At 37.0% G+C, this 24,688-nt stretch overlaps 1 protein-coding gene across 21 annotated transcripts in view; it reads right to left on the bottom strand.

Annotated features, from left to right (window-relative positions):
* Window positions 1-24,688, bottom strand: part of EPB41L2 (erythrocyte membrane protein band 4.1 like 2) — a 123,750-nt gene that overhangs the window by 66,509 nt on the left and 32,553 nt on the right. For all 21 annotated transcript variants that reach the window (XM_056342723.1, XM_056342739.1, XM_056342729.1 and 18 more), the window contains exons 3-4: window positions 6,075-6,556; window positions 4,468-4,680 (exon numbers count right to left, since the gene is read on the bottom strand). In XM_056342723.1, the coding sequence (XP_056198698.1) occupies window positions 4,468-4,680; window positions 6,075-6,542 (681 nt within the window). In that variant the 5' untranslated portion in view covers window positions 6,543-6,556. The remainder of the gene's footprint in view (window positions 1-4,467; window positions 4,681-6,074; window positions 6,557-24,688) is intronic.

Genomic DNA, 24,688 nt, shown 5'->3' with positions numbered 1-24,688 from the left:
ATATATTTAAAGAAGTCTCTAATGTAAATAAAATATAATGATGTTGGACTACTGTGCAGAGTAAAATCTAGAAGCAGCATCAGGAATGTCTCAACCATGGAAATTCCTCCAAATGAAAACCCAATTTACTAGAAAGTCAACCAAGGTAAACTGTGCTTTGCAAGTTGTGCTTAGACCGCAGATTCTTTGTTTATTTCCTTTTTAAATCTTGTATAATTTCTGTTACTTTGTAAAGCAGAAATAAGCCAACATTTACTCAAACACTAAAGGAAGACTGAAGAAAAGGCCAGTGTCAGAAATTGATGTACTAGGATCCACTGCAGTGAGCACAAACTGAAATTTCAGTTATCAGTTGAAGCAGCCTTCTGAGGCTTAATATTTTGGTACAGTAGTAAAGCATAAAAAGGTCTACCTGTATTGAAGAACATTAATTTAGAAAATTGCAGTCAGCAGTGCTTATGTCCTATGAATGATTCAAATGAACATATAAAACAGATTGATTCTATTCCACTTTGTCCCCCTCCTTAATTTTTGTTCTTCTGTTCTTACAGCGAACTCTTGCTTATTTCAAATAATTAGAAAGCATATTTCCTGCCAAACAACTTAACTCAATCATAATAGACTTAAAGTACTGCAGAATAGAATTTTTCAGTGGCAAATACAAGATGGTATCTTTTTAAATCTGTAGAAAGCCACAAATTCATTTTAAGTCTTATTTTTGGATGACAAAAAAGCCCAGGAAGATAAAATTCATATAGCCTTCAATTAATACAGATACCATTCATATTTAAACATCCTGATTTTTGTGAAAAATCAAAAAAGAACTCCAGGGTTACTACACTGTTTATGTTTTGGTTTAATTGTGTCTAATTTTTTGTTTATATATATTTTCTATATATATTTCTCCATACATACTGATGCATGATACAATAATATATAAATAAAAATACTTTTCAAGAACTTTTAAGTGACAAAATTCCTGCAACTTTAGACAGTGATTATGCACAGCCCTATGCAATGTGTTCTGGAGAGCAATTATTTTGTAGTATATTTTCCATGTTCTTGTTTTGTTTATTCTGATAAATCTTTTTCTTCTGTAAACACAGCATAAAAAGTAAGCAGATTTAACTAATATTAACAAAGGTTTCACTATTGCTTTTTGCAGTTGACTTAATTTACAGTGAAGTGGTCTACATCTGACATCATTGGGGAAAGATCCCTGTAGGACTAAAATATTGTAAAGAAACATACACTGAAATTGTTCAGTTTTAACATCAAAAATAGGAATTATTTAGCAAATGGAGGCTTCAGAAAGCTAGTATTACTAACCACTATAAATCACAAACTTTAGAAATTCCAGAAAACTGCAACAAAACATTCCCAAGGAGTATGTCATATTGGTAACAAATACAAATTTCTTAGCTGATAGGAAGAGTTTTATTAAGAGAACAGGTTCGAAGCAAGCTGCACTACTCATGCATAAAGAAAGACTTAAATTGTGATGGAACTTCTCAAAGTCTTAAGAACAGGTAGGGTTTTTTTACTTTTCTCTAACTATTAGTTCTGCAAGACATTGAAGAACAAGTGAGCAGTATACATCCAGTATTATATTACAGTACACAGCAAGACTTATGCATAATAAGCAATTAAACTACTAGGAAGTCTAACGCAATTCACAATCAAACGGTGGAGGGACTGACTGACACACTGGAAAATGAAAGAACACAAGAGAAGACAAAGAAGCCTGCACTACCGCATGATTTGTAGTGTGTGTACTATGCCAAAATCAAACAATTTGCATTAGACAAAAATAGGAATATTTTCAAAAATCAGATGGGTCTAGGAAATGCTGTAACATTGTCACTGTTCTGTCCTTGGGATATATCTAGATGTCTAGGTTTAGAAAAGGTGCAAATTTTAACCACTCTTCATAACTCAGTCTAGGCATCACAGCTAATCAGTTAATTACATCACATAAAATGTACTTTCACAAGTGTAGTCCAGAACAACTGTTTTTCCCCCATTCCAAGCAAACGGGTATTCTAGGGCCAAGCTTAAGACAGAAATGTAAGAGAGTTGACTTTAGTGATGAAACCTATCACCTTTATAACAAATATTAATTCTCCACATATCTACCAATGCATTGTGGTTCTAATACTCAAAGGTCTACTTGCTGTGGGTGTCCTACTAGCTATCATTAGGTATCAGCAGAACATGCTGAATCATATCATGTTGCCTGGCCACATCTTTAGCTTATGGGACCCATAAATGACAATTGTGATATTCTGAACTAGCAGCTTATATGGCTATAGAAACTTCTCATTAACTTACAGCCATCTCGTATGACTAGAATAGCAATGAGACAAATTTCATGAAAAGGAATGACTATGACTGGAAGCCACAAGTAGAAGTGAAGCATCAGAAAGCCAAATAGACTTAATCAGCTGTTTAATTTACTGGATTCCTTTTTTCACAGAAGTTTACAAATAATTGAACACAGGGATTTCTAGGATTAGAAGGCAGCTGTGCAAGGGAACCAAGAACTTTCAAAAATACCACCTGCACAACCTTTGCAATACAAAGCTAAAGTCTTCAGGTACTATGAACACAGTTGCCAAGTGTTTACAAAGTTTATTGGAATTACAAAATAGAACTAAGCAAATTTTAATGTGTGTTACAACTGACTGGCTAGAAGTATGGTTTCCAAATATAAACTGTTCTACAAGGAACACTGTCTTCTTTCCAAGGGGACACCATATCCCAGTATTAAATAAATGAGCTTATTTATGCGGTATCCATCAATCCAGCATGAAATAGGGAGTTTCTAGTTAAAAAAATTCCCAACCCTTCAGAAAGTGTGCCTAAAGAAGTCATGCAGTTTATAATGGTGTTGCATCTTCTACTGGCAAAAGTGATTGCAATTGAACTTTCCAATAGAGAACAGCCTCTCACACTTCTGTACTGAAGTGACGGGTATCTTTTGGGAGACAGTACTAGCTTGAAGCAATCTGCTGATAAGATCTACTTACAACCTTACTCATATAAAAACTCTCATAATAAATCAAACCAAAGGTTATTTCACTGAAATTAAGACTTGGAATGCAACTTTTTTCACCCCCTTTCATGTAATTACATGTTTCATAATTCAATCTTGATCTACAACATTAAGCAACCACTATTTGACTTCAAACTTGGACACTATGGTCAGACTGAAAGAGTGTGTGTGTATGTATACGGAAAGGATATTAAAGCCAGAAAAACCAAGTAGCTATTTCCCATTTAGCTCACAATCTCTATTTCTGTTAGTGATCTTAAGTCAGACTTAACAGACAAATATACACAATATTTAACCCAGCAATTTATAGTTGTAAACAAGCAATCCATGCAACCATGAAAATTTGGAACTAGAACTTAACTTTAAATACAAATAAGTATTTTATACCTGCACCAAATTTTTTCTTTGAAGCAAACTTTTTTTAAACTTTAGTTCTCCAGCTGAGATAACTTAAAAAACCAATAACTTAATGAACTCAAGACAACTTCATTAGTACATGTGACACTACCTTCAAGAAAACCTTAATCTTTTTTTTTGCAGGGGGGTGGGGAGAATCAAGTTTGAGCTGTCAAACAATCACCATTGAAAGGATTTGTATACTGCATTTTACCTTATTTGCTAGTGTACCTCAGAGAACATTTTTAAAGATAAACTGATAAGGTCTTAACATTCCATTTTAAAACTCCATCTTTAACTGGCCCCTAATGATATTGTCCTGGTTCCAGCTGGGATAGAGTTCTTTTTTTCCCTGGTAGCCAGTACAGTGCTGTGGTCTGGATTTAGGATGAGAGTAACATTGATAACAAACTGATGTTCTAGTTGTTGCCAAGCAGTGCTTACATTAATCAAGGACTCTTCAGCTTCTCATACCACCCTACGAGTGAGGAGGCCGGGGGGGCACACAAGAAGCTGGGAAGAGACACAGCAAGGACAGTTACCCAAACTGGCCAAAGGGATATTCCACACCATATGATGTCATGCTCAGTATATAAACTAGGGGGAAAGCTGGCCAGGGGCTGCTGCTTGGGAACAGCTGGGCATCAGTCAGTGGGTGGTGAGCAACTGCATTGTACATCACTTGTTTTGTATATTCTAATATTTTAGTAGTAGTAGTAGTAATATGTTCCTTTCCCTTTCTGTTCTGTTAAACTGTCTTTACTTCAGTCTATGCATTTTACTTTTTCTTCCTATTCTCTCCCCTATCCCACTGGGGCACAGGGAGTAAACAAGCAGCTGTATGGCGTTTAGCTGCCTGCTGGGTTAAACCATGACAGATAGGAATGTGAATGTAACATTGTAACGAGCTCACTAGATATAGAAAAATTTATTTGTTAACCTCTCAGTGCAATGAAAACAAATTTTCTTTCTCTCCATAGAAAAAAAGCTCTTTATACAGAGACTTGATGCCTTACCTCTAGGTCACAGGTGTATTCCGTGCCATCAAGAAGCATCACTTTACACTGCACAGTTTTAATTTTCTTGGGAGACTTCTGAGGAATGATTTCTGTTTTAATTTCAGCTGTTTGCACTTCTTTTGTCTCCCTTTTTTCTTTTTCTTCTTGTGTTTCTTCCTTTCCTGTTGCAACTTTCTCTACTTCCATTTCTTTACCATCTTCTTTGGCAGGCTATATAAAATACAGTTAAACAATGATAAAAACTCAGCGAGATGAATGCTTTTAACTTGTTCATTTCTTTTATAAGCTACTAATAAATAAGACATTAAGTTATGTATATTACATGCACATTCATTAAAGTCATGCACAATAAAGAAGCACAATAACCAGTGTAAGCATTAAGATCTTCCTTTAGGGACCAGATATTTTTGCTTTTAAACCACAAAAGTTACTTTTCTTTTTTCTCCTTTCCTTGAAATGAGATAATTTTTGAATGTTTTATTGGCTTTTTTTTTTTTTCCCCTAACAGAAACAAATTTAACAAGAAGCTCCAGGAATTATACAAAACTAAAAAAACAGTGTTTACAAAAGTCAAGTTATAAAGAATCACAGAACAGTTGAGATTGGAAGGGATCTCTAGAGATCATCTAGTTCAATGCCCCTAGGGCCCCTCTAGGGCCACCTACACCAGCTTGCCCAGGAATATATGTCCAGTTGGGTTTTTAATATCTTCACAGATGGGACTCCACAACCTCTCTGGGCAACCTGTTTCAATGTTTGACCCACCATCACAGTACAATCTTTTATTTGTGATTTGAGATGAAATTTCATATTTTTAATTTGTGCTCATTGCCTTTTGTCATTTAACTGTATGACACTGAGAAGCATCTGGCTCCTTTTCATTCTCTCCCTTCAGGTATTTATATACATTGATTAGATTCCACTTAACCTTTCTCTTCTCCAGGCTGAACAGCACCAACTCTCTTCACCCTTCCTTATATGAAAGATTCTCCACACCCTTAATCAGCTTCCCCATGCTAGATTGTGAGACTTGAGTGTTAAGAAGTGATATGTAACTTTTCAAAAAGCAAGACCAGAGCACTGCTGAAGGTGCCTTGGAACTTAGCACCAGCCTCCTGGAATGAATCAATAAGGACCATGACCGCAAGCATGGTTTCTAGAGAAAGGATAACAAATGTTGAGATTGTAAGGACTCAGAGATAATCCATTTGTTATTTGTTGTGGTTAAGTCACTAAGGAGGTATTCGTGCAATCCAATGACTTCAGAGTCAAAGCTGACTTAAGAAGCTTCTACTCTTATCCCTGCTCATTTCTAGCATGATACAGTTCAATGTTCCTTTGAACTATGCCAAAGTGTGAGATTACACTAAAATTAGACATCTAAAACGACCGGCACAAAAAATGGTCTGCCACAAGAGCAGGAACCTTTAAACCCAGCTATGCTACTTGTAACTATATCAACTCAACTGTACAAGAGGCCAGAAAGTAGCTGTCATTTTTCCCCCCTATATGATCCTAACAAAGTCTTAACATGAACTACATAAATCTTGAATCAGGTCTCATTAAAATGACTCCAAAGCATCTATTAGCCTTCTCACACATACCTGTGTTTCAGGACTAGGAACAGAGTGTTTTTCTTTGTCATCTGCTTTAGCATTACGCTGACTTTCAGCCCCTGCTTCTTCTAAGCTCTTTTTTGGCTGAGCCACACCCTCTGGTGTTTGGCATTCACTTTCTTCAACTACTTGTTCTTCCTCTGTGGTCCTTTTCTTGGTCTCATCTTTGGGCTCTGCCAAGGTGTATGATTTTTGTTTCTTAAGCCAGGGGGGAAGGAAACGAGAAATACCCTTGCTTTCAGGTGAAGCTTTTTCCTTCTTCTGGCTACTTGGACTACTTTGGCTAGTTGGTGCTGGGGCAGAGGAAGAATCTTGAGCTTCTTCAGAGGATGCTTCCCTGGACTTCTGATTTTCTGGAGTCTCTGATGCTTCTTCAGGCTTGTCCTTGCCTTTGTCTGGTCCCAGCTGCTCAGAATCTTTCTTTACTTCAGTCTCTGAGCCAACTTCAGTTGTCATTGTCACAACTTACACTAAAAGAAGCAACAATAAAAATAGTTTTGTTGTGTAGTATCGCTACTTTTATTGACTCTCACATTATTTGCAGTAATAATCTACAAGTTTCTAAATTAAATTTGTTGGGGTTAAAAAACCAGTTATTTTAAAATTCTCAGCTCACAAGTAAAATCAGTAAACCAAAACTTAGTGCTCTGCAGATAAAGATTTTTCAAAAACACTACGCCCTAGGGAGATAAATTTTTATCAAGAAAGAAACTATTGGTAGATCTAAGTGTGCTCACTGAAATTAATTTTTCTTATCATAAGCTACTCCTAATGTTATTGGTCAAGATTATTTCATGAGTAACTTCAGTTCTTTTTCTACTGGGCTCCTTGGTTGACTCACAAGCTTAAATTTCAGAAGAGCATGCACTTAGTTAAATTGGTAGATACAACCCCCTTACTATTCAGTGACACTTACCAATATAATACCAGTTTTATACAGAAAGTCTTTTTAAAATCAAGAAAGAGTGCATGCTTCTAGTTGTTCCTTTTTACATTAAGAAACACCATTCTTGCCTTAAAAGAGACTCAGGTGAAATATCTGTACTCTTACACTTTATATAACTCTTCCATCCTCCTTATCAACCATATCTTTTCAGCAAAGAAGCAACCAGTAGGCTTACAGTTGTTAGTACCAGAAGACGACACTGATTTTTAGATGGGAAGTCACAGCTTTAGTATTTAAATTCTAGTTTATAGTCTAATCTGTTGCATTTAAAGTTAAGAGTATTTTCACAATTCCCTTATCTCAGTCCACAGTGAGCCAGTAATGGGGATGGAGGAAAATGAAAGAGCAAGCTTACCAAAGAATAGGAAAAAAGAACGGTGAGCATGACGCCGAGTATAAAAAAAAAAATAATTAGAAATTGTACTGTTGAAATTAATAATAACACTAGGAAGCATACATTTTTAGTTTTTTAAAAAGTAAGATTGGGTTCTTAATCACAAGTTCACACCAATCAACAAAACCATATATAACTCTCAGCACTTCTACCTGCTCTTGCTTCAGTGAAATTAAAGACAAATCATAATACTACAACAACAAAGTATGCAATAACAATCTTTAATCTTAACATTATTGTTATTTCTTGAAAAAAATAACTAGAATAAACAAATTTTGTTAGCTGTGCCACACTAGATTTTGCTGCACTACTCTGCAAATGTAACATAATTATTTTTTCTGATTTATTGAAGTGAGCCAACAAAAGTAAGCACAACAGGCTCCAACAAAGTTTAAAATGGTTAGATGCCATTAGAAGTCACTGGTATTTATTTACAGCCTTCTTAGAACAATTAGTTTTAAACTGATAGTGTGTCTGGCCTAAAGGTTAGTAGGTTAGTTACTATCACATTTAGAGCTTTAAAACATTGGGCCCTCTCCATTAAAATTGATTGTCATCAGTGTCTGCCATTAGAGTCAGTAGGCTATTAGTTCAGGACTCCTGCTGAACTCAACAGCTTCTGCGCCCACCCCTGCCCAAAAAAGTATCAAGGAGAAGCTTATCTAGTTCAGGCTTGATGCAGTTAGCTTGCACAACACTTAAACAGCACTTGACACCAACTGGAAACTAGTGTATATCACAAGGCGGCAGCAATGCCTTGCCTCCAGGTTTCCAAAGCACATTCATAAGTAGTCAGAAATTAAGTTAAACTAAGTCATTCCCAAGGAGAAAAAGAAGTAGGGGGAGTGGGGGTGGGGGGGGCACTAATTGATGTTCAAATATATGAGAAGCCCTTCCAGTAAAAGAAGTTGACAGTATTGAGCCAAAGGAAACAAACTTGATAGTTATCTTAAGAAGCTTAGACATAGGAGCCTTGAATTATCTACAGGCAATTTCATATTAAGCAAGCATCTTGAGATCAAAAGTAACTACATGTTGTAGGTGTTTCTTTGTTACTTCAAACTTCACTATCTAAACCAAAACATTCACCAATGGGACAATTAAAGGAAAAGTTGGTATCTTTACTGCTATACTAGAGACTATTGAATACACTTCAAGCTTCAATATTACTGTTATGTAGCCATTTATTTCACTTTTATGAAATCCTTCAAGTTTTAATACTATTAATAAAGCTATTTAAGATAGAATATTAATATTTCTATAATTATTATTTACCTCAGAGGTAACAGGCCCCTGAAAGGCAGGTTTCTATTTGACTAGCTGTTGACATTAAAATATTTGCTATTTAAAGCCACATATTAGTGTGCTAGTTTTAAAGCTGCTACTAGTCAAATTACATTTTGCTATCACCTTCATATCTTACACAGAATTGCTGCTGTTCTTACCTAATTGTAGGTATGAAACTTACACATTTATTAGGATTATTATCAAAATGAACAGTATATATAAACCCAAAAACAGCTTTCCTCAAGAGAAAAGTCCAAACTTCTGCTAATATGAGAATACCAATGCACTCTGCTTAATAAAGTAAAAATGCAGGTTTCATTATTAACAGATGGTGGTGATTTTTGCTCATGCATCTTTAAGAATGAACTAATTTCTTCTCTGAAAGTAGCTAAGAAATTTTAGAGGACTTGATAAACAAATCTTCAAAGCAGCTACAGGAAAAGGAAAATCACTATATTTCCTGCATGCTTTTTTTACTTTTCAAAATATGCAGAAATGCATGCAATACATGTACACACTAACTAAAATCATTATATACCACTCTCAAAATTAAGATAATATTTTTCTTATACAGTCAAATAGGAGGAACCTACAGAAAATTCCTTAGAACTGAGCAAAATAGATTACCCTCTAAGCATGTTCTTATGATACTGTTCTAACAATAAAAGGAACTGAGGATACCAAGTTACACATCTTAACTGACTAAATTTAGGCAGGATAGCAGTGGGTGGTACAAACTTGCTCAGTGTGAAATAAGAGAGGTTCTGCATCTCCAGGAGTACAGTTTTTCATAATCAAAGTTATAGTTAAAAGGAGAATTTGGCTTTATACTGCAGAAGAAAGGGAAACTTGTTACAGCCCCTGTCTGAATAGATCTGTCCATGTTCATTTAATGCCTTCATTTGATGCCCTCAGCAGGAGATGATTCCTTTCATGAGCTCAATTTCCTATAAGCTTGTAACTTCAGTGCATTTTCGGCAGGGGGGGGGGGAAGTGGAATAGAGGGGGAAAACCACAAAACAAAACCCACCTCTTAGCTAAGCCTACAGATTTCTTTATATTCCCAGTAGTCTTTGAATGAGCTGTTGAGAGGTGGATGAATTTACTGAACAAGGGCATTGACAAAGAGCATAAGGGATAGATAGCCTTCCCAAAGTATCTACCTTCTCTACCACATGAGCCTAATACATTTCTTTTTTCTGAAGCTTCATTTTGGCACAAGAATTAGGCACCCCTTGAGAAAGAGAAAGTCAGGTCTACCTGCCCCCTTCCCTGCACTCCCTTCCCTTGTTTTCAGTATTTCAATGCTCTGTCAGATCCCCCAGTGCTGTAGTTCACAGGAAAAACAGATGTACTGGGGGACAAAACACCAGAGTTCTGCAATCAAAGTCTACTGCTGCACATTGTAAAGTCTCTGATGTTACCTTCATTACAGCCAAGCAGATAAGTAGCCAGGTTACCTGGAAATGGCTTTTTCCTGATCCCCTTCTGCACTGACAGGGAAGACCTTGCACTGACAGGAGGACCTGCTCAGTCCTGCATCTTAACGGTCAAGGTGTCAGAAAGAAAAAGAAATAAGAGGCAGACAGCATTTGTCTCAAAGTGAGACTGGGAAGAAGTAAACCAAATCAGGTTGAAAATTTACATTTCTAAACTTTTAGCTGCATCTTTTCTTCCCCTCCTGTCTCCAAGTAAACTCTCATTTGCTCGCACTACATAGCATAAGCACACTATGTATTTTTGCCCCTTTAAGTTTTGTTTTAAGCTCTGTAACAGCTGCAGCAGGATAGGGTTCTTCTTATGTCTCTTCTTTCATATTGCAAGGTAACATTACATCTATATTTCATTTTGAAATGAGAAAGGTCAATAGGAGTAAGAACCTTGCAGCAAGAATAGATAACAGAGAGGGAGATGCTCAAATGGAAGGATTACCAAGGTCTGAGCAAAGAAAAAAAAAATCTTGCTAGATTTTGCAGTTGGCTTAAACCCATGCACATTAAACTACCACTGATAACATCTGTATCTTTTGTAATCCTGCTGAAAACTTGTCTCATTCAGATTCAATGTGTACCCAATCTGCAGGGACAAAGGTGGGGGCAGAAAGGCAGCAAGTATTGAAAACAACCTTGCAATTTCTGAAGAGGAATTAAATTTGTTAAAACAGGTCCCACTTACAAGGAGAGGATGTCTTGCCCTAATCCTAATTCTACCAACTTCTCCAAGCAAGGGTGCTGGCCAGGAAGCAACTGAAGACAACAGGTATTCTCTAGCCCCTCCATTCACCCCTTCTCCCTTTTTATTTCACTGAGGGGAAACTAATGGTGGCCAGAGTTCACACCTGAAAGCAGGGCAGAACACTGTATTCTTTCCTAACCACTCTCTTCTCAAATAAAGATTTGTAAGTTGGTTAATACCTTACTTCCAGCTCCTAGCATAAATTCTTGAAATGTAGTTGTCTGCCAAGAGGAATTCCTGCCACCATAGAGCATGAAGTCAATTAACAAAAAAAAAACAACAACAAGAAAAAGTGGCTCAAAGATCAACGACAACATTACAACATTGAACTAATACCATAGAACGCTTTTCACTGAAATTCACTGCCATCTTAATTCACTGTTTCTGTTATGGTGTTTCTTATTCATCAGCACAGATTAACAATTCAAAAATCACAGAATCATAGAATCATTTCGGTTGGAAATTACCTTTGAGCTCAAGTCAAACCATTAGCCCAGGACTGCCAAGTCCACATCTAAACCATATCACCAAGAGATGTTTTTTTTGAACAATTCCAGGGATGGTGACTCCACCACCATGCCTCTGGGCAGCCTGTTCCAATGTTTGACAACACTTTCCATAAGGAAATTTCTCCTAATATCCAATCTAGACCTCCCCTGGCACAACTTGAAGCAGTTTCCTCTTGTCCTGTCACTTGTTATCTGGGAGAAGAGACCTACTCTCATCTGCTACGACCTTTCAGGTAGCTGTAGAAAGCAGTAAGATACACCCCGAGCCTCCTTTTCTCCAGACCAAACAGCCCCAGTTCCCTCAGCTGCTCCTCATAAGACTTGCTCTCCAGACCCTTCACCAGCTTTGTTGCCCTTCTCTGGACACGCTCCAGCACCTCAATGTCTTTCTTGCAGTGAGGGCCCCAAAACTGAACACAGTATTCAAGGTGAGGCTTCACCAGTGCTGGGTAGAGGGGGACAATCCCTTCAATCATCCTGCTGGCCACACTGTTTCTGATACAGGCCACAATGCTGTTGGCCTTTTGGCCACCTGGGCATGCAGCTGACTGCCAGCCAGCACCCCCAGGTCCTTTCCCACCAGGCAGCTTTCCAGCCACTCTTCTTACTCTACACTCAACCCCTGTAGCGCTGCGTGGGGTTGTTACAAACCGAGTGCAGGACCTGGCACTTCTTGTTGAACCTCACACAGCTGGCCTCAGCCCATCGGTCCAGCCTGTCCAGATCCCTCTGCAGAGCCTTCCTGCCCTCCAGCAGATCAACACTCCCACCCAACTTGGTGTCATTTGGAAATTTACTGAGGGTGCACTCAATCCCCTTGTCCAGACTGTTGGTACAGATATTAAATAGAACTGGCCCCAGCACTGAGCCCTGGGGAACACCACTTGTGACCGGCCACCAGCTGGATGTAACTCCATTTGCTACCACTCTTTGGGCCTGGCCATCCAGCCAGCTTTTAACGCAGCGTAGATCCTTCTTCTATATATTTCTGGATGTCATGTTACTAATTTCCTTAGTACATAAAATTAGGAAAAGGCAGTCCTAAACTTGGGGTTTTTTTTTCAGTTTGTCACTGAAATTCATAGCAAACTGAAGAAATCAGAGTCGGTTTAATAGTTTTATCTCTACCAGTCTACCAGGATTCACAGAGAAACTATCCTGTTGTAGAAGCAAAACCATAAAATAAAATAAAAAAATTACAACTCAGTTCACTAAAAGCCAACATGGGTGTCTATGCAAGTCATGCAATTTTCTGGATCATAAAAAAAAAATCATTAAAATTATTACAATTCATAAAAATTAACTAATTTCACACTTGCAGTTCCAAATATTAATGCTCACATAGGCTACACATAAAACTAGAAAAGGAAAGCAAAGAAAATTTATGTCTAAAAAATATACATGAAAACCTGAAACAAGCTCGTGTGTATGTCAACTGCTTATTTGGGAGTTATTTTTGTTTTGTTTTAAAGGAACTGTTTTATGTCTTGTCATACTGATTTGAAGCACAGCAGAAGGCTGCTCTGCATTTCACAGTTGATTAGGGCAGGTCATTTAAGAACAACATGCTTGCTGGTTTCGACACATAAAATTTGTTGACATAAAAAGCATAAAGAAGTTAAATTCTAGTTGGAACAGTCATTCAAATTTTACATAGTGTAAAGGGGTCTTGTTTAACTAGTAGGTAATACCTGAGGAACCTGGTACACCAAGGGTTTTTTTAAAAGCATAAATCAATTATTTTCTGTAGAATAATATAAATTATATTCCAAATCAGTACTAACGAAGAAACCCCCAAACTTTCTTTTACATTTCTGTTAAAGCTTGCATTTTATCATTGGCATGTAAGCAAGTAAACTCACGGCATAACATGGTTCTGTACAGTATTATTTTGCTGCAGGAGCCAATATAACCTGAACACATGCTATTAGCAGATGAAAGAAAAAGTAAATCTGATTTCACCTTTTAGTCATTATTTAGGTGGATTACTACAAAGACATGGAGCTCTCTGAATGCAAAGGAATAAATTAACAACTAAAGAATACAGTTTTCAACTTTGAGATCCTTAAGGAAGCAAAAACATCTGTAAAATTGGCTTAGTTACATCAATCTGCAACATTTACATTGTATGGCTTCCAACAAAATACTGATCTGCAGTCAAACTAACTCAAAGCACCAGTTCTCCCATAGGAACCTGCATCCTTTTCCATATTTATACATACACAGGACTGTATATACACACAAACAGACATACTTTTGAATCTCATAGTTTGGATTAAGTTCATTGTTAAGCACACTCGTGAAAAAAAACAGATGAGACTAAAGTCAAAGATCAACAGTTTAGCACATTACTGAACATGTTTTAAAAAGTTACAGCATAGAATCCCCAGGAAAACATATTTTGTATGTATGAAATCTAATCACCTGTTTTCAAACGAGTAAGAGGACCCCTAGCAATTGAACCCAAACCTAAGTATTTACACACTGAATGCAACCAGGACTGTTTCAGTTTTCTCTTTTTCTGATCACTGTGCACAAAAATCAAGGTTAATTGCAGAGGCTGAAGAGATGACTGCAGACTCTGCTTTTTTGTGAGCCTCAGCAGTAGCCACAGGGCAGATGCCTGTCAGAGACCATCAGTTTCCCACGCTGTGACCAGACCACCAGAGCTGGGGTCTGAACTGATCTAGTGCTGCTACGGCTCATCTTTGTAGGCTTAGAAGGTAAGACATTGATAAACAGACTACCAAGAACAATCCTATGCCACATATAGCCAAAAAAGCATCCAAAATTATTTCTTTTAAAGCTTCACAGTTCATGGAGGAGCTTTATGCAATAATCCAGGTGACTAGTCAATTAAAGCTGTTATGGTTCAGACTTTTGCCATTGCAATAATATTTCCCACGAAAAATAATAATCCTAAACATAAGCCAAATAAAAATCACCCCTCTTCCTTATGATTTTGCTCCAACTGCCTCCTAAACTGGAAGTTTATTTGCAAGGACGTAACAAAGTAAGCAAACTGTCACTGCCAGCCTGTACATTGGTCAGCAGATGGTGCCATAATAGCTCTAAAATTCAGTGGCACGTTTCAAAGGTCAAACTTTAAACGGCAACAATACTTCAATTTCAAGTGTAATTCCCAAATTCTGACAAGTAATTGAATGCTTTCACAGAAGCATGAACATAACATTTTAACAAACATCACTTCAGAGCCAGTTAATTATTATTCCATGACAATAAAAGTTAGTTACATGTGTACATGAAAACATGTGTGTTTAAGTAAGTATATACACATATTCACACAGCGTCTAAACTTACCTCCAAAAGGAGAAATGACACAAAATGGTGTCTTCCTAAAGCATCCTATGTCTATCAAATCCAGTTTCCAGAGAATTCCAGGCATGTCAAGGTGGCTAGCAGCCCTGTTAGTTCAGAGTTAATGGCAACCACACCCACAAAGCACCCAGACAGTGAAGTCACTATTCAAAATAGCAGCTGTTTTGTCAGCCTTCATGTTTACATACATGCCATCATACAGCTGTATAATTGCAAGCATCCAATGTTTCCCTCCCAAATACAGCAGCCTACCTGCACAAATAGGAAGACAGTTTTGTCCTTCTATAAATACTGAAATGTCATCAGGACTAATTCTATGTCATATTCTAAATCTAATGTCATCTAGAACTAATTCTTACAGTGCTACAAAATTATTGTGTCATCTTTCCCTGCAATAAACAGAATACACAGGACTTGCCAGAAAATACACTGACAAGCCCCTACATAGGATGTTGTGAACTTAAAAGATACTTAAGTACTAGAATAATTCTGACGATAAATGTGAAGACCAAAAAAAAATTTTATATATATATATATATACACAAAAAAAAAAAAAAAAATCAAGGATACAGGCAGCAAGTGAAATGAGACAGAGAAAGCTATTTCTGTCTAAAATTGTGAAGGGAGTATCTGCAGTCTAGATAATTTTATTGTAGAAATATTCCATTATGCTGACAAATTTCCAAGGAAGTTACCTCAAGTCTTTGCAAAGTCAAAGTAGAATCCAGGAACTTTACTATTTCTCAAAATATTTTTCCTGTTAAAGCAGCACAACAACATATATCTATTCCCTATCACTCAAGTGCTCTCAACTTTTCATAAAACACCTGCTGCAGGCCATCTTTATTTTGTCTACTGAATAACTTGGTTACTGCAATCCATATACAACTTTAAAGGATTAGTTTTAAAGGGTAATTCAGTTGAAGGGATACAAATCTCCAGAAAGGAAAAGTAATACTATGAGACATGAAAACAAGTGAGAATTCTTTAAACACGATTTTGTTAAAATTAGTCTCCTGACACTAGGTAGCAGCCTAAAAATGTATAATGAAAAAAAAAAAAAAAGAAAATAATGTTAGAAAGTGCCTTTTCTCACACTAAATGAAACACATTGAAAAATGCATCTATATTACAGCACCCATACAACACAGAGCTCATAACGAAAAAAAACACCACCAAAGCTTTCAGTAAAATCAGAACACAAATACCTTTCAAGCGCTACACATAGCCAAGTTGATGACCACATAAAAATTTCTTTGAGATTACATTTAAATAAACATACATCCTGCAGCATTTTCAGTGCTATCTATACCATATCCAGAGATAACAAGAATCTGTTCCTTTTGTATTTTCAATCTACAAATACTCTGATAAAGGCAAAAGTCCCAAAGCTTACAAACACAAACTCAAAGAGCAACTTAATTCAAATCAAGAAATCTCTTTGCCAGAGTACATATGTACATATATAATTTGTTTATCAAGCTAGTTGTCTGCTGTTCCCCAGCACTAAAAAAAATATGTTGTAAGCTGATGAGAATCCAACAGTCTTTTTCAAAAGCTGTATTGAACAAGAGTGACCGCACCCAAGCCCTGACACTGCTAGAGAAGGGCATGCTCAGTGGAAAACTGGGATTTAGTTCCAAATTCATTCCAGCAGCCAGAACATGAACATGGGTCAAGAGACAGCTCTGTTTTCCTGTTATCTGTCCAACAAACTAATAACAACACAGTTTGAGAAAAATCTCTGCCCTATCTTTAAAAACAGTGTTGCAAGCTTACAGTAGGTTTTGACTGTTCACATCAAACACTCATGATAACCACAATTTTAGAGATTAAAAACAGTGAGCATTCATTTGTTCAGAACAATGCCCCTCCAGTCATCATTCCCTTCCTTCCACCCTGTCCTACCTCACTGAATGGCTGTTTCTAAAACATTGCCACAATTCCACAGAAGCACAGGTAAACATTTCATTTTTTCCAATTCCTATTTAAGAAAAGGGGGGGAGGGGGGAGGGGAGAGCAGGGGGTGGCACAGGGAGAGCCTAGTTGGTTTCTGTAAATTTAGCTTGTTCTGATTTGGAGGTGATTGATTTCTAGATGCCACAAGTTTTCATTTCCAACTTTCACTCTTTCTACTTATAATGGCAAGATTAAAAATGGTTTCTTCTTATACTTACAACATTAATATTACTCTTGCATAAAGTATGCATCCAAGGCACTTACAATAATATGGTTAATCAAAACACTTTCTAACTCAAAGTGAAAAATAATGTGCTAGCACCCGAGAATTTTTTTTTACTGCAAACTGAGAGGCCCCAGTGTAACGAAGCTCCTGGATGCTGGAATCCCAGACACACATCATTGTTTTGACAAGCATCCATTTCCTCTTCAGTGGAAGTCATATAGACAATTATTACTAACTCACACGTTTAGGAAATGTACAACAGCACGCAAAAGAGGGAAATAACCACAGTAGCAGGATTCAAGGTCAGAAAAAAGAAATGAGAGGCAACTAATCTGTGCTTTTGGTAGAACACCAGTGACAGACCCGTACAAGCAGAACACATTTGCAAGTAATTTTCATAAGCAGATACAACCATTAACCTTATTTCACCAGTATGTTGAAGCTGAATGTCATACAGATGCAGACACTACTGAGATCACATTCAAAATGCCTGTTTTTTATTTCAGCTATTCCAACTCAGGAACAGTGGCCAGAAATCAACTAACATGCATTAAGAGTTTGCTCTGTCACATAAAAGAATAGAGTTCAATAGACAAATGCTGTTTACAAAGCTTCAGGGTGTAAACATAGCCATAGAAGTGTCTTTTCTGGCAGCAGCATCAGTTCTGTACTTCAACTTTACAGTACACTGCATTTCTGCTGTTGTCAAATATAAGCACTATAGAGAGAACAGTTCTCCTTGGCAAGCCACGTTATAAATACTGGTTGATGTTTACACATTACTGGGGGAAACAAAAACTTGGAAAAAGTGACATTAAAATTATAAATTATTTTATATAGGTGACAGATGCAGAATCTTCTCCTGCTACTATTTTTTTAAATGTATTTTTTTCCAAATCAGGATGCAAGTTGAAATAAAATAAAAGGATACTACCACCACTTCCTACCGATAATGAAGTCTGTTTTCAATACTTGGTTAAATAGCATCCCTAGCAATTAATCTTAGACAAGCTTAATCCAAATTCCAAATAAGTGCAAAGTTTCAAGCTATAAAGTGAAGCTTTCCTGGATTTCTGCAGGTAAGCTGCAGCTGTCTTTTTGCTGAGTATGTTGATACCAGTATGCAAATCAGCTTTTGAAGGACCTGCAGAGATCGTGACACACATGCAAGTAAACAAACCCAGGCTATTAATTGTCAGTATACTTTATTAAAAAAAAAAAAAAACAACAAAAGAATAGTGAAAAAGATGATAATTCCCAACTGCTGCTGTAATGAATAAATGCTATTCCATATTCCTGCCAGCTATTCCACATTCCCCAAATCTTCAAGGTTAGTTACCCAAGATGTCTTGTGTTGTGTTTTAATTTCTATGTTTGCAGCTAGCACAAAGATAACAGAGTCTTTCATGTGCTACTGGAACAGAAGTATTCTTTAGTGAGCAGAACCAATTTACTCAGTGGGTTGTTTATTTTTTTCCCCCTCTCCCTGAATAATTATAATGTACCTAAAACAATATACGTAAAGTATAACACTGCAAACATTATCCTACACTGTTATGTTTAGTGGAACATTTAATGAAACTAATGAAATATATATCAAAACTACAGATAATACTGCTCTTCGGGAAAATATGCATCTACAACTCCTGTGGGAGCATAACATTGCCAATCCGAAGCAACAGAAAGCAATGAAGGAGGGATGCTTCTTAGCTGAGCAAATAAAATTGGCAGCCAAAACTGCATCACTCCCATAGGCTCTTCCGAATACTGATACTTGATGAGAAGAGTGAAAATACCAACAACTTCTAGAAAGTTTCCCGCTTTTTCATGGCAATGGCTTCACTGCTAACAACATTTCAACCACTGCAACATCTCTGGGCTAGACAAATTAAAATGATGCCCTAGAGGTCCGAAACAAGTCTAATAATAAGAAGTGAAAGAATTTTATGCTAATAATGCTGGTTTTGTGCCTGGACTTCAGCACTTAACATGTTTCTTTGTCATCTGAGTGCTTTAGTTGTTTTGTGCTTTTGGGAAGAACATTCCCAGCATGAAAGATTGTAATATAAAACAGCTAACAGGATATGCATGAAAGTCCCAAGGGAGTAAGTATTTAAACAAAGTTTTCTTTGGAGAGTTAGGGAAAGACAACAGATAAGAAAGATTTAAAAGAACAATTTATTTATGAACACCAAGAACAAGGTGGGGGGGGGGGGGATACAGAACTGTTCTGCAGCAAGGCAAAAAGGGCAGTGATTTGCCAAACCATGAGTGCAATGACATTCCCATGTAAATATACATCACAAACTATAGTTTACCAAAGCAGCCTCACCCATTGCAGAAAAGACTTTTAATGACCACATACAAATGGGGATGGTGTGTTATTACAGTAAGATTTCAAGCCAAATTAAATAGACACTTTATTCTGCATTCTTGGGCCACATATTCAGTTCTTATTCTATATATCCAGAAAAGTTTCAAAGCTTTGAAACAGTCCTAGTCCTAACAGTCCTGCTAACAAATCCAAGTTAACAGCAATTTATCATCTAACAGTTTTATTACACAAACACGTACAGCATGACATTATGAACTCCACATCAAAACTGTTTGAATGAAACTCCCAACCTGCATTGGTTTGGGGGTTTCTTTGCCTCTTTTTGGGCTCATCAGTTTAGCTGCTGATTGAACAAATGCTTGGAAGCTTATTTACCCCGCTGTTCTCTAACAGCGGGTACACTCCTCTTGCATTTAATCTTAAATCAAAGACCATGTTTGAGCACACAGTCGTGGATTTCCCTCATCCTATCTAAATTTTCCTTAACTCTGAAGTACTTTAAAATATGAAGCAAAGGAAAAATTGGTATAAGCATATAAACAGACCAAACTAATCTCAGATTTTTCTTGACCATAGTATACTGGTTAGCAACTGTTCTTTTTTTACATGAGCATATTCCTGTGTGGAAGCAATAGGAAGCATATACTAATAAAAAGGACAAAAGACTCTGACTCTTGTTTAAAATTACATTGTGTTCTCTCAGAAATCAAGATCGCTTGATCAATAGTTCCTGAAGTGAGATGTCAGAAACCAAGATTTGGTAATCTGGTCCAGATGAAGCCCGGGTCTGGGTCCCCCAGTGTAACGACATGGACCTGTTGCAGCAAGTCTACAGGAGGGGCACAAAAATGATCTGGAGCATTCCAGCACAAAAAGGCTGGAGAGGCTGAGAGAGCTGGGGTGGTTCAGCCTGGACAAGAGAAGGGTTCAGGGAGACCTTGTAGCAGCCTTCCAGTACCTAAAATGGACATATAGGAAAGCTGGAGAGGGCCTTTTTACAAGGGCATGTAGTGATAGAACAAGGGGGAATGGCTTTAAACTGAAAGAGGGTAGATTTAATTTGATATTAGGAAGAAAATATTTACTGTGAGGGTGGTGAGGCACTGGAAGGGGTTGCCCAGAGGAGCTGTGGATGCCCCATCCCTGGCAGTGTTCCAGGCCAGGCTGGATGGGGCTTTGAGCAACCTGCTCTAGTGGAAGGTGTCTCTGCCCACAGCAGGAGGTTGGAACTAGATGATCTTTAAGGTGCCTTCCAACGCAAACCATTCTATGATGTTTCTTTTAGTTTGGGGTGTGCTAGTCTAAGAAGTCTGCCTAAACATATGAGCCTCAATAAATAAAAGGCTGAAAACTTCTAGCACTTAGAAAACATGTACATCTGTGTGTCTGTGTGCAGATGGGAGAAACGCATCCATATGATAGACTTAAGTTTTGGGAAACAGTATGAATAACATGCAAATTAACATTCAGTAAGTTCAGTAACAAATGTGGATACAGAAATACAGTAAATGGGAAGGACTGATATAGCTCTCAATTCTCTCTTCCTTTCATTATGAACAAAAAGCTTGGGAAAAACAAGCTAACAGTGAAAGAAAGTAAAGACCACTGGAGAGAAAGTCAGGAGTAATAAAACGGAGTGAGGGATGGAAGGAGAAAACAGGAAACAGACATTGAAGACAAATCAGGAAAAAAAGGTTATGATTTGTCTAATAGCCAAAAAACTGCAGTGAGGCCAGAGAGGGGGGCAGGGTGGGAAGACACCAGAATCCCCATATGGATTAAGTTACATTATAGAGGCTACTGGACAGACCACAACATCTCCAAGTGTTAGTCCTTCAAGGGTTAGGCTGCAGGACATCCAGCAACTATCATTTCACCCTCACATATAAAATCCTGCCCAGCAAAGTCACTTAACCACAAAACACTTTGTGCAAGAATGGGCAAATGCAAACCTATAGGACTGAGAAAAGCAAACCCCTTGTATTTGCTGCCCTTATGCCATACTGTTTCCACAGAATTTAAGACCTTAAAATCTCCTTTCTATGCAATCAAATGCCTTGCAAGGGGCAATACTTTTAAGACTTTTCTAGTAGCTTCTTCATTTTTGTACATTAATTTCATGACCTGGACCTGTATTGCAAGATTTAAACAGAGTGTTCCTTCCTTTGCACCTGTAATTATATATGTATTTATTTTTAAGCAGCAAATGCTTGCCTTGGATTATCTAATGGATTAAGTGAAAATTTGTACTTCCTCGATAAAATAGGTTACTGTATCCCCAAATCCCTTAAATAACGATTAGTTCACTTTGTTTTTCAGGCATATCTACGCATCCAAAAGTGTTTCAGTTCCATTCAGTACCAGGATTTGAGGCACAATATTTCAACAATTTTACTGCATCTTTGGCTCACCACTGCCTACACAGTAAGCTTCCTGCTGGTTTTAAAACACATCGTTAATTATATCCCATTTACTTTTTGTTGAAGAGCTCAAAGACCAAACACCTGTCTAAAATACCTATCTGAATACATGACTCAAGTGTTTTGTGGCAGTTATAAAATCAGCTAATCTATAAAAATACTTCTGATTTTGGCAGAAAGTAATTTTACAAATAGAGAAACTTTGACACTATGAGAAGAAAGTGACACATGGAACATTCTCACTAGGACAGTAGTTGAACCAACACAAAAATAGGTCTCAAGACCTCTTCTCTTACATACTGACATCAAGTAGCTCTAGATGTTTCATGAAAGAAGACTACTTCATAGTCTCTAATTTGTTTTCAGCTGAAACCCAGAGGTCACTGGGTATATTTCTCCCCCAAAATATAAGGGTGACAGTCCACAAGAGAAGTTTAGTTTTGCTTAGATAACAGCAATACTTCCAAACTTCACATAGAAAAGAGAGAATGGAGACAAGTCTTTTTAATCTGTTTACATTAGTAGATCCTCCAGACATGCACAAAAATTGTATTACATATATGGACTGTCAGTACTGTGTTACATGGGAGTTATGAAACCTACAAAAAGTTATGAAACAAGCATTTTTGCTTTAAAAATTATGACCCAGAACAGAAGTATTCCCAACTCAATTTCCACTGAAATAATTATTATACAAGTTAAAAGTTTGTTCCTGTCAAGTGATATAACATTTTCCTTTTGAACAATCCAAGCTAGTTCACAATTGTATGCATCACTAAAAATCTGACGTCAAATTAAAGTCTGGAGGAGACACCGTTAACTACACATTCCAGTTCAACAGAATTAGACTTCACCACAGTTATGCACAAGTGAACAAAATTCTCACCCACATCAGGTGAGAGAATTTTGTGTTGGCAGATTCCTTTTATGAGGTACTGCTGTCATCAAGTGATTCCCTGTAACTTCATTAATCACTATGACCACATTTACACAGAAACAATTAAATACTTGAAGCAAAATGAATATGTGGTCTTTTTTCTGTGGAAAAATGGCAGCATTTCTCATGCATTACTTATGCCAATTAAAACAATGTTTCATTGCCTTCTTTAACAAAGGAGAATAGATTTTAGACTGCATGTATCTACAAAATATACAATTTGTATCTCAAGTGTTGCAGTAAAGATTAAAGTAAACTTAATGCAAAAGGGAAGCAGAGAAAACAATGAATTCTTTTTAAAACATACTGATAAATAATATAGCATGCTTGGTGTGACTTCCAAATAACAGTTTCAAGTTGTTTAAAAGACAACATAATTTTTCATCCCACAAAGATTATATGAACCAAAATATTGTACCATACTTCACAAAAAATGTAAAGTATGCTAAGCTATCCAAAAAGACTTCAAAGGAAGTTTTCTTTATATAATTCTTACTCTGAAAATGTATTACCAGCTTGTGTTACCCCATGCTAAGATACACAGATAAGCCTTTTAATATATTCATAGCCATACAATAAAGAGATATTTAGATGGAAATGGTGAAAAAAGAATTACATTGGAGCACAGTGTTCCATAATCCTGTAATGGGAAACAGATTCCCTAAAATTCCCAAGACAGCAACAAGGCTGTTTTCATCTGCGGTATGTGGGCTTCACCATTTGCAACACAGAGACACCCTTCTCACCTCCTATTAGTTTCATGTATAAACATCTCCTTCATCCTCTTTTCTCCCTCTCCTCTTGTACCTTCACTTAATCTTATTTGCTTTTTTTAGAATCTTCCTTATTATCAATTAAGTCCCATGCTTAATTCCATCACCATTGCTAGAAAGCCAGGATGCTAAACTGTGTCAAAAGCCCAGCTTACATTCAGACATTAGGATCTCACCTGGGCAAAAAGAACATAAGCAATTCAATATGTAAGCTAGATTTATCTTTCTGTTCATATCCACAGAAGAACAAGCAAAATAAGCTGCTCACAAAATTATGTGAATGCCATTACTTTCCAACTGATCAAAAACAACAAAAAAAATATCTAATGTAATACTTAAAAGCTGTTCAATTAATCACAAATTATGCCACAGGCAAACATAGAATATGAATGAAACTGCTTCAGAAATACAGAATGCATTTCTGCAACTAATTTTTTAGTAAGAACTATACTACTACCTATTACTGGGGATTTCTTTCTGCCCAAAGTAACTGGAAACCAGTATAGCCAGTGTATCACAAAGATATCCTTGGAGGCTGAAACAAAGGGGATTCAGTTCTTCCTTTTCTGTGCATGATAACATATGTTCCAGTTAGTGTTCTCAACATCCCCAATAATTGGGGAAATGACAGAAATCCTCTTAAAACAGAGATAATCAAATCTGAGAATGGTATAAATCACAAGATTTTTCTGCTCTAATCTCCTGAAGTATCTTGGTCTGAAAAACATGGATTGATTATGTTCTTGATCCATAGTCTACCAAGACCTCCACATTCCCTAACCGAAGGGATTACAGGCATCAAAACCCAACACTAGAGCGCCTTTCACAGGGAATCTCTTCCAGAACAGCCCCTGATTAATGAAGATGAAAGTGGAAGGCCTAAATACTTCTGAAAGAATCTGCCTGACAAAAAACCCAAGGCACAGCCTATCTAGAAGAAAAGGATTGTACACTCTGTTGACATTGTCAGTGACCTCCTTTAAACTGTCATGACTGGGATGAATAGCCTAAATCACCAATCCATTTTATGACTGCTCAATCTGAGCCAGGGTTTAAGCAGCACGCTGTGCTGCGCAAGCTACATTAATCTGTCTACAAGTTAAGATACACGGAGAGCTGCAATCTGCTCATGCTCAGCAGACAAAGAATATCCCTCATCTTCACTCTAATCTAAGACTGCATTTATTTAAGGAGTAAATTTCCAGTTCAAAGAATTAATATAAAGATTTCAGGAAAAATATA

The sequence above is a fragment of the Falco biarmicus genome, chromosome 6, assembly GCF_023638135.1.
Source record: "Falco biarmicus isolate bFalBia1 chromosome 6, bFalBia1.pri, whole genome shotgun sequence".
NCBI classification, from domain to species: Eukaryota; Metazoa; Chordata; class Aves; order Falconiformes; family Falconidae; genus Falco; species Falco biarmicus.
This window is presented reverse-complemented; position numbering and strand designations above follow the sequence as displayed.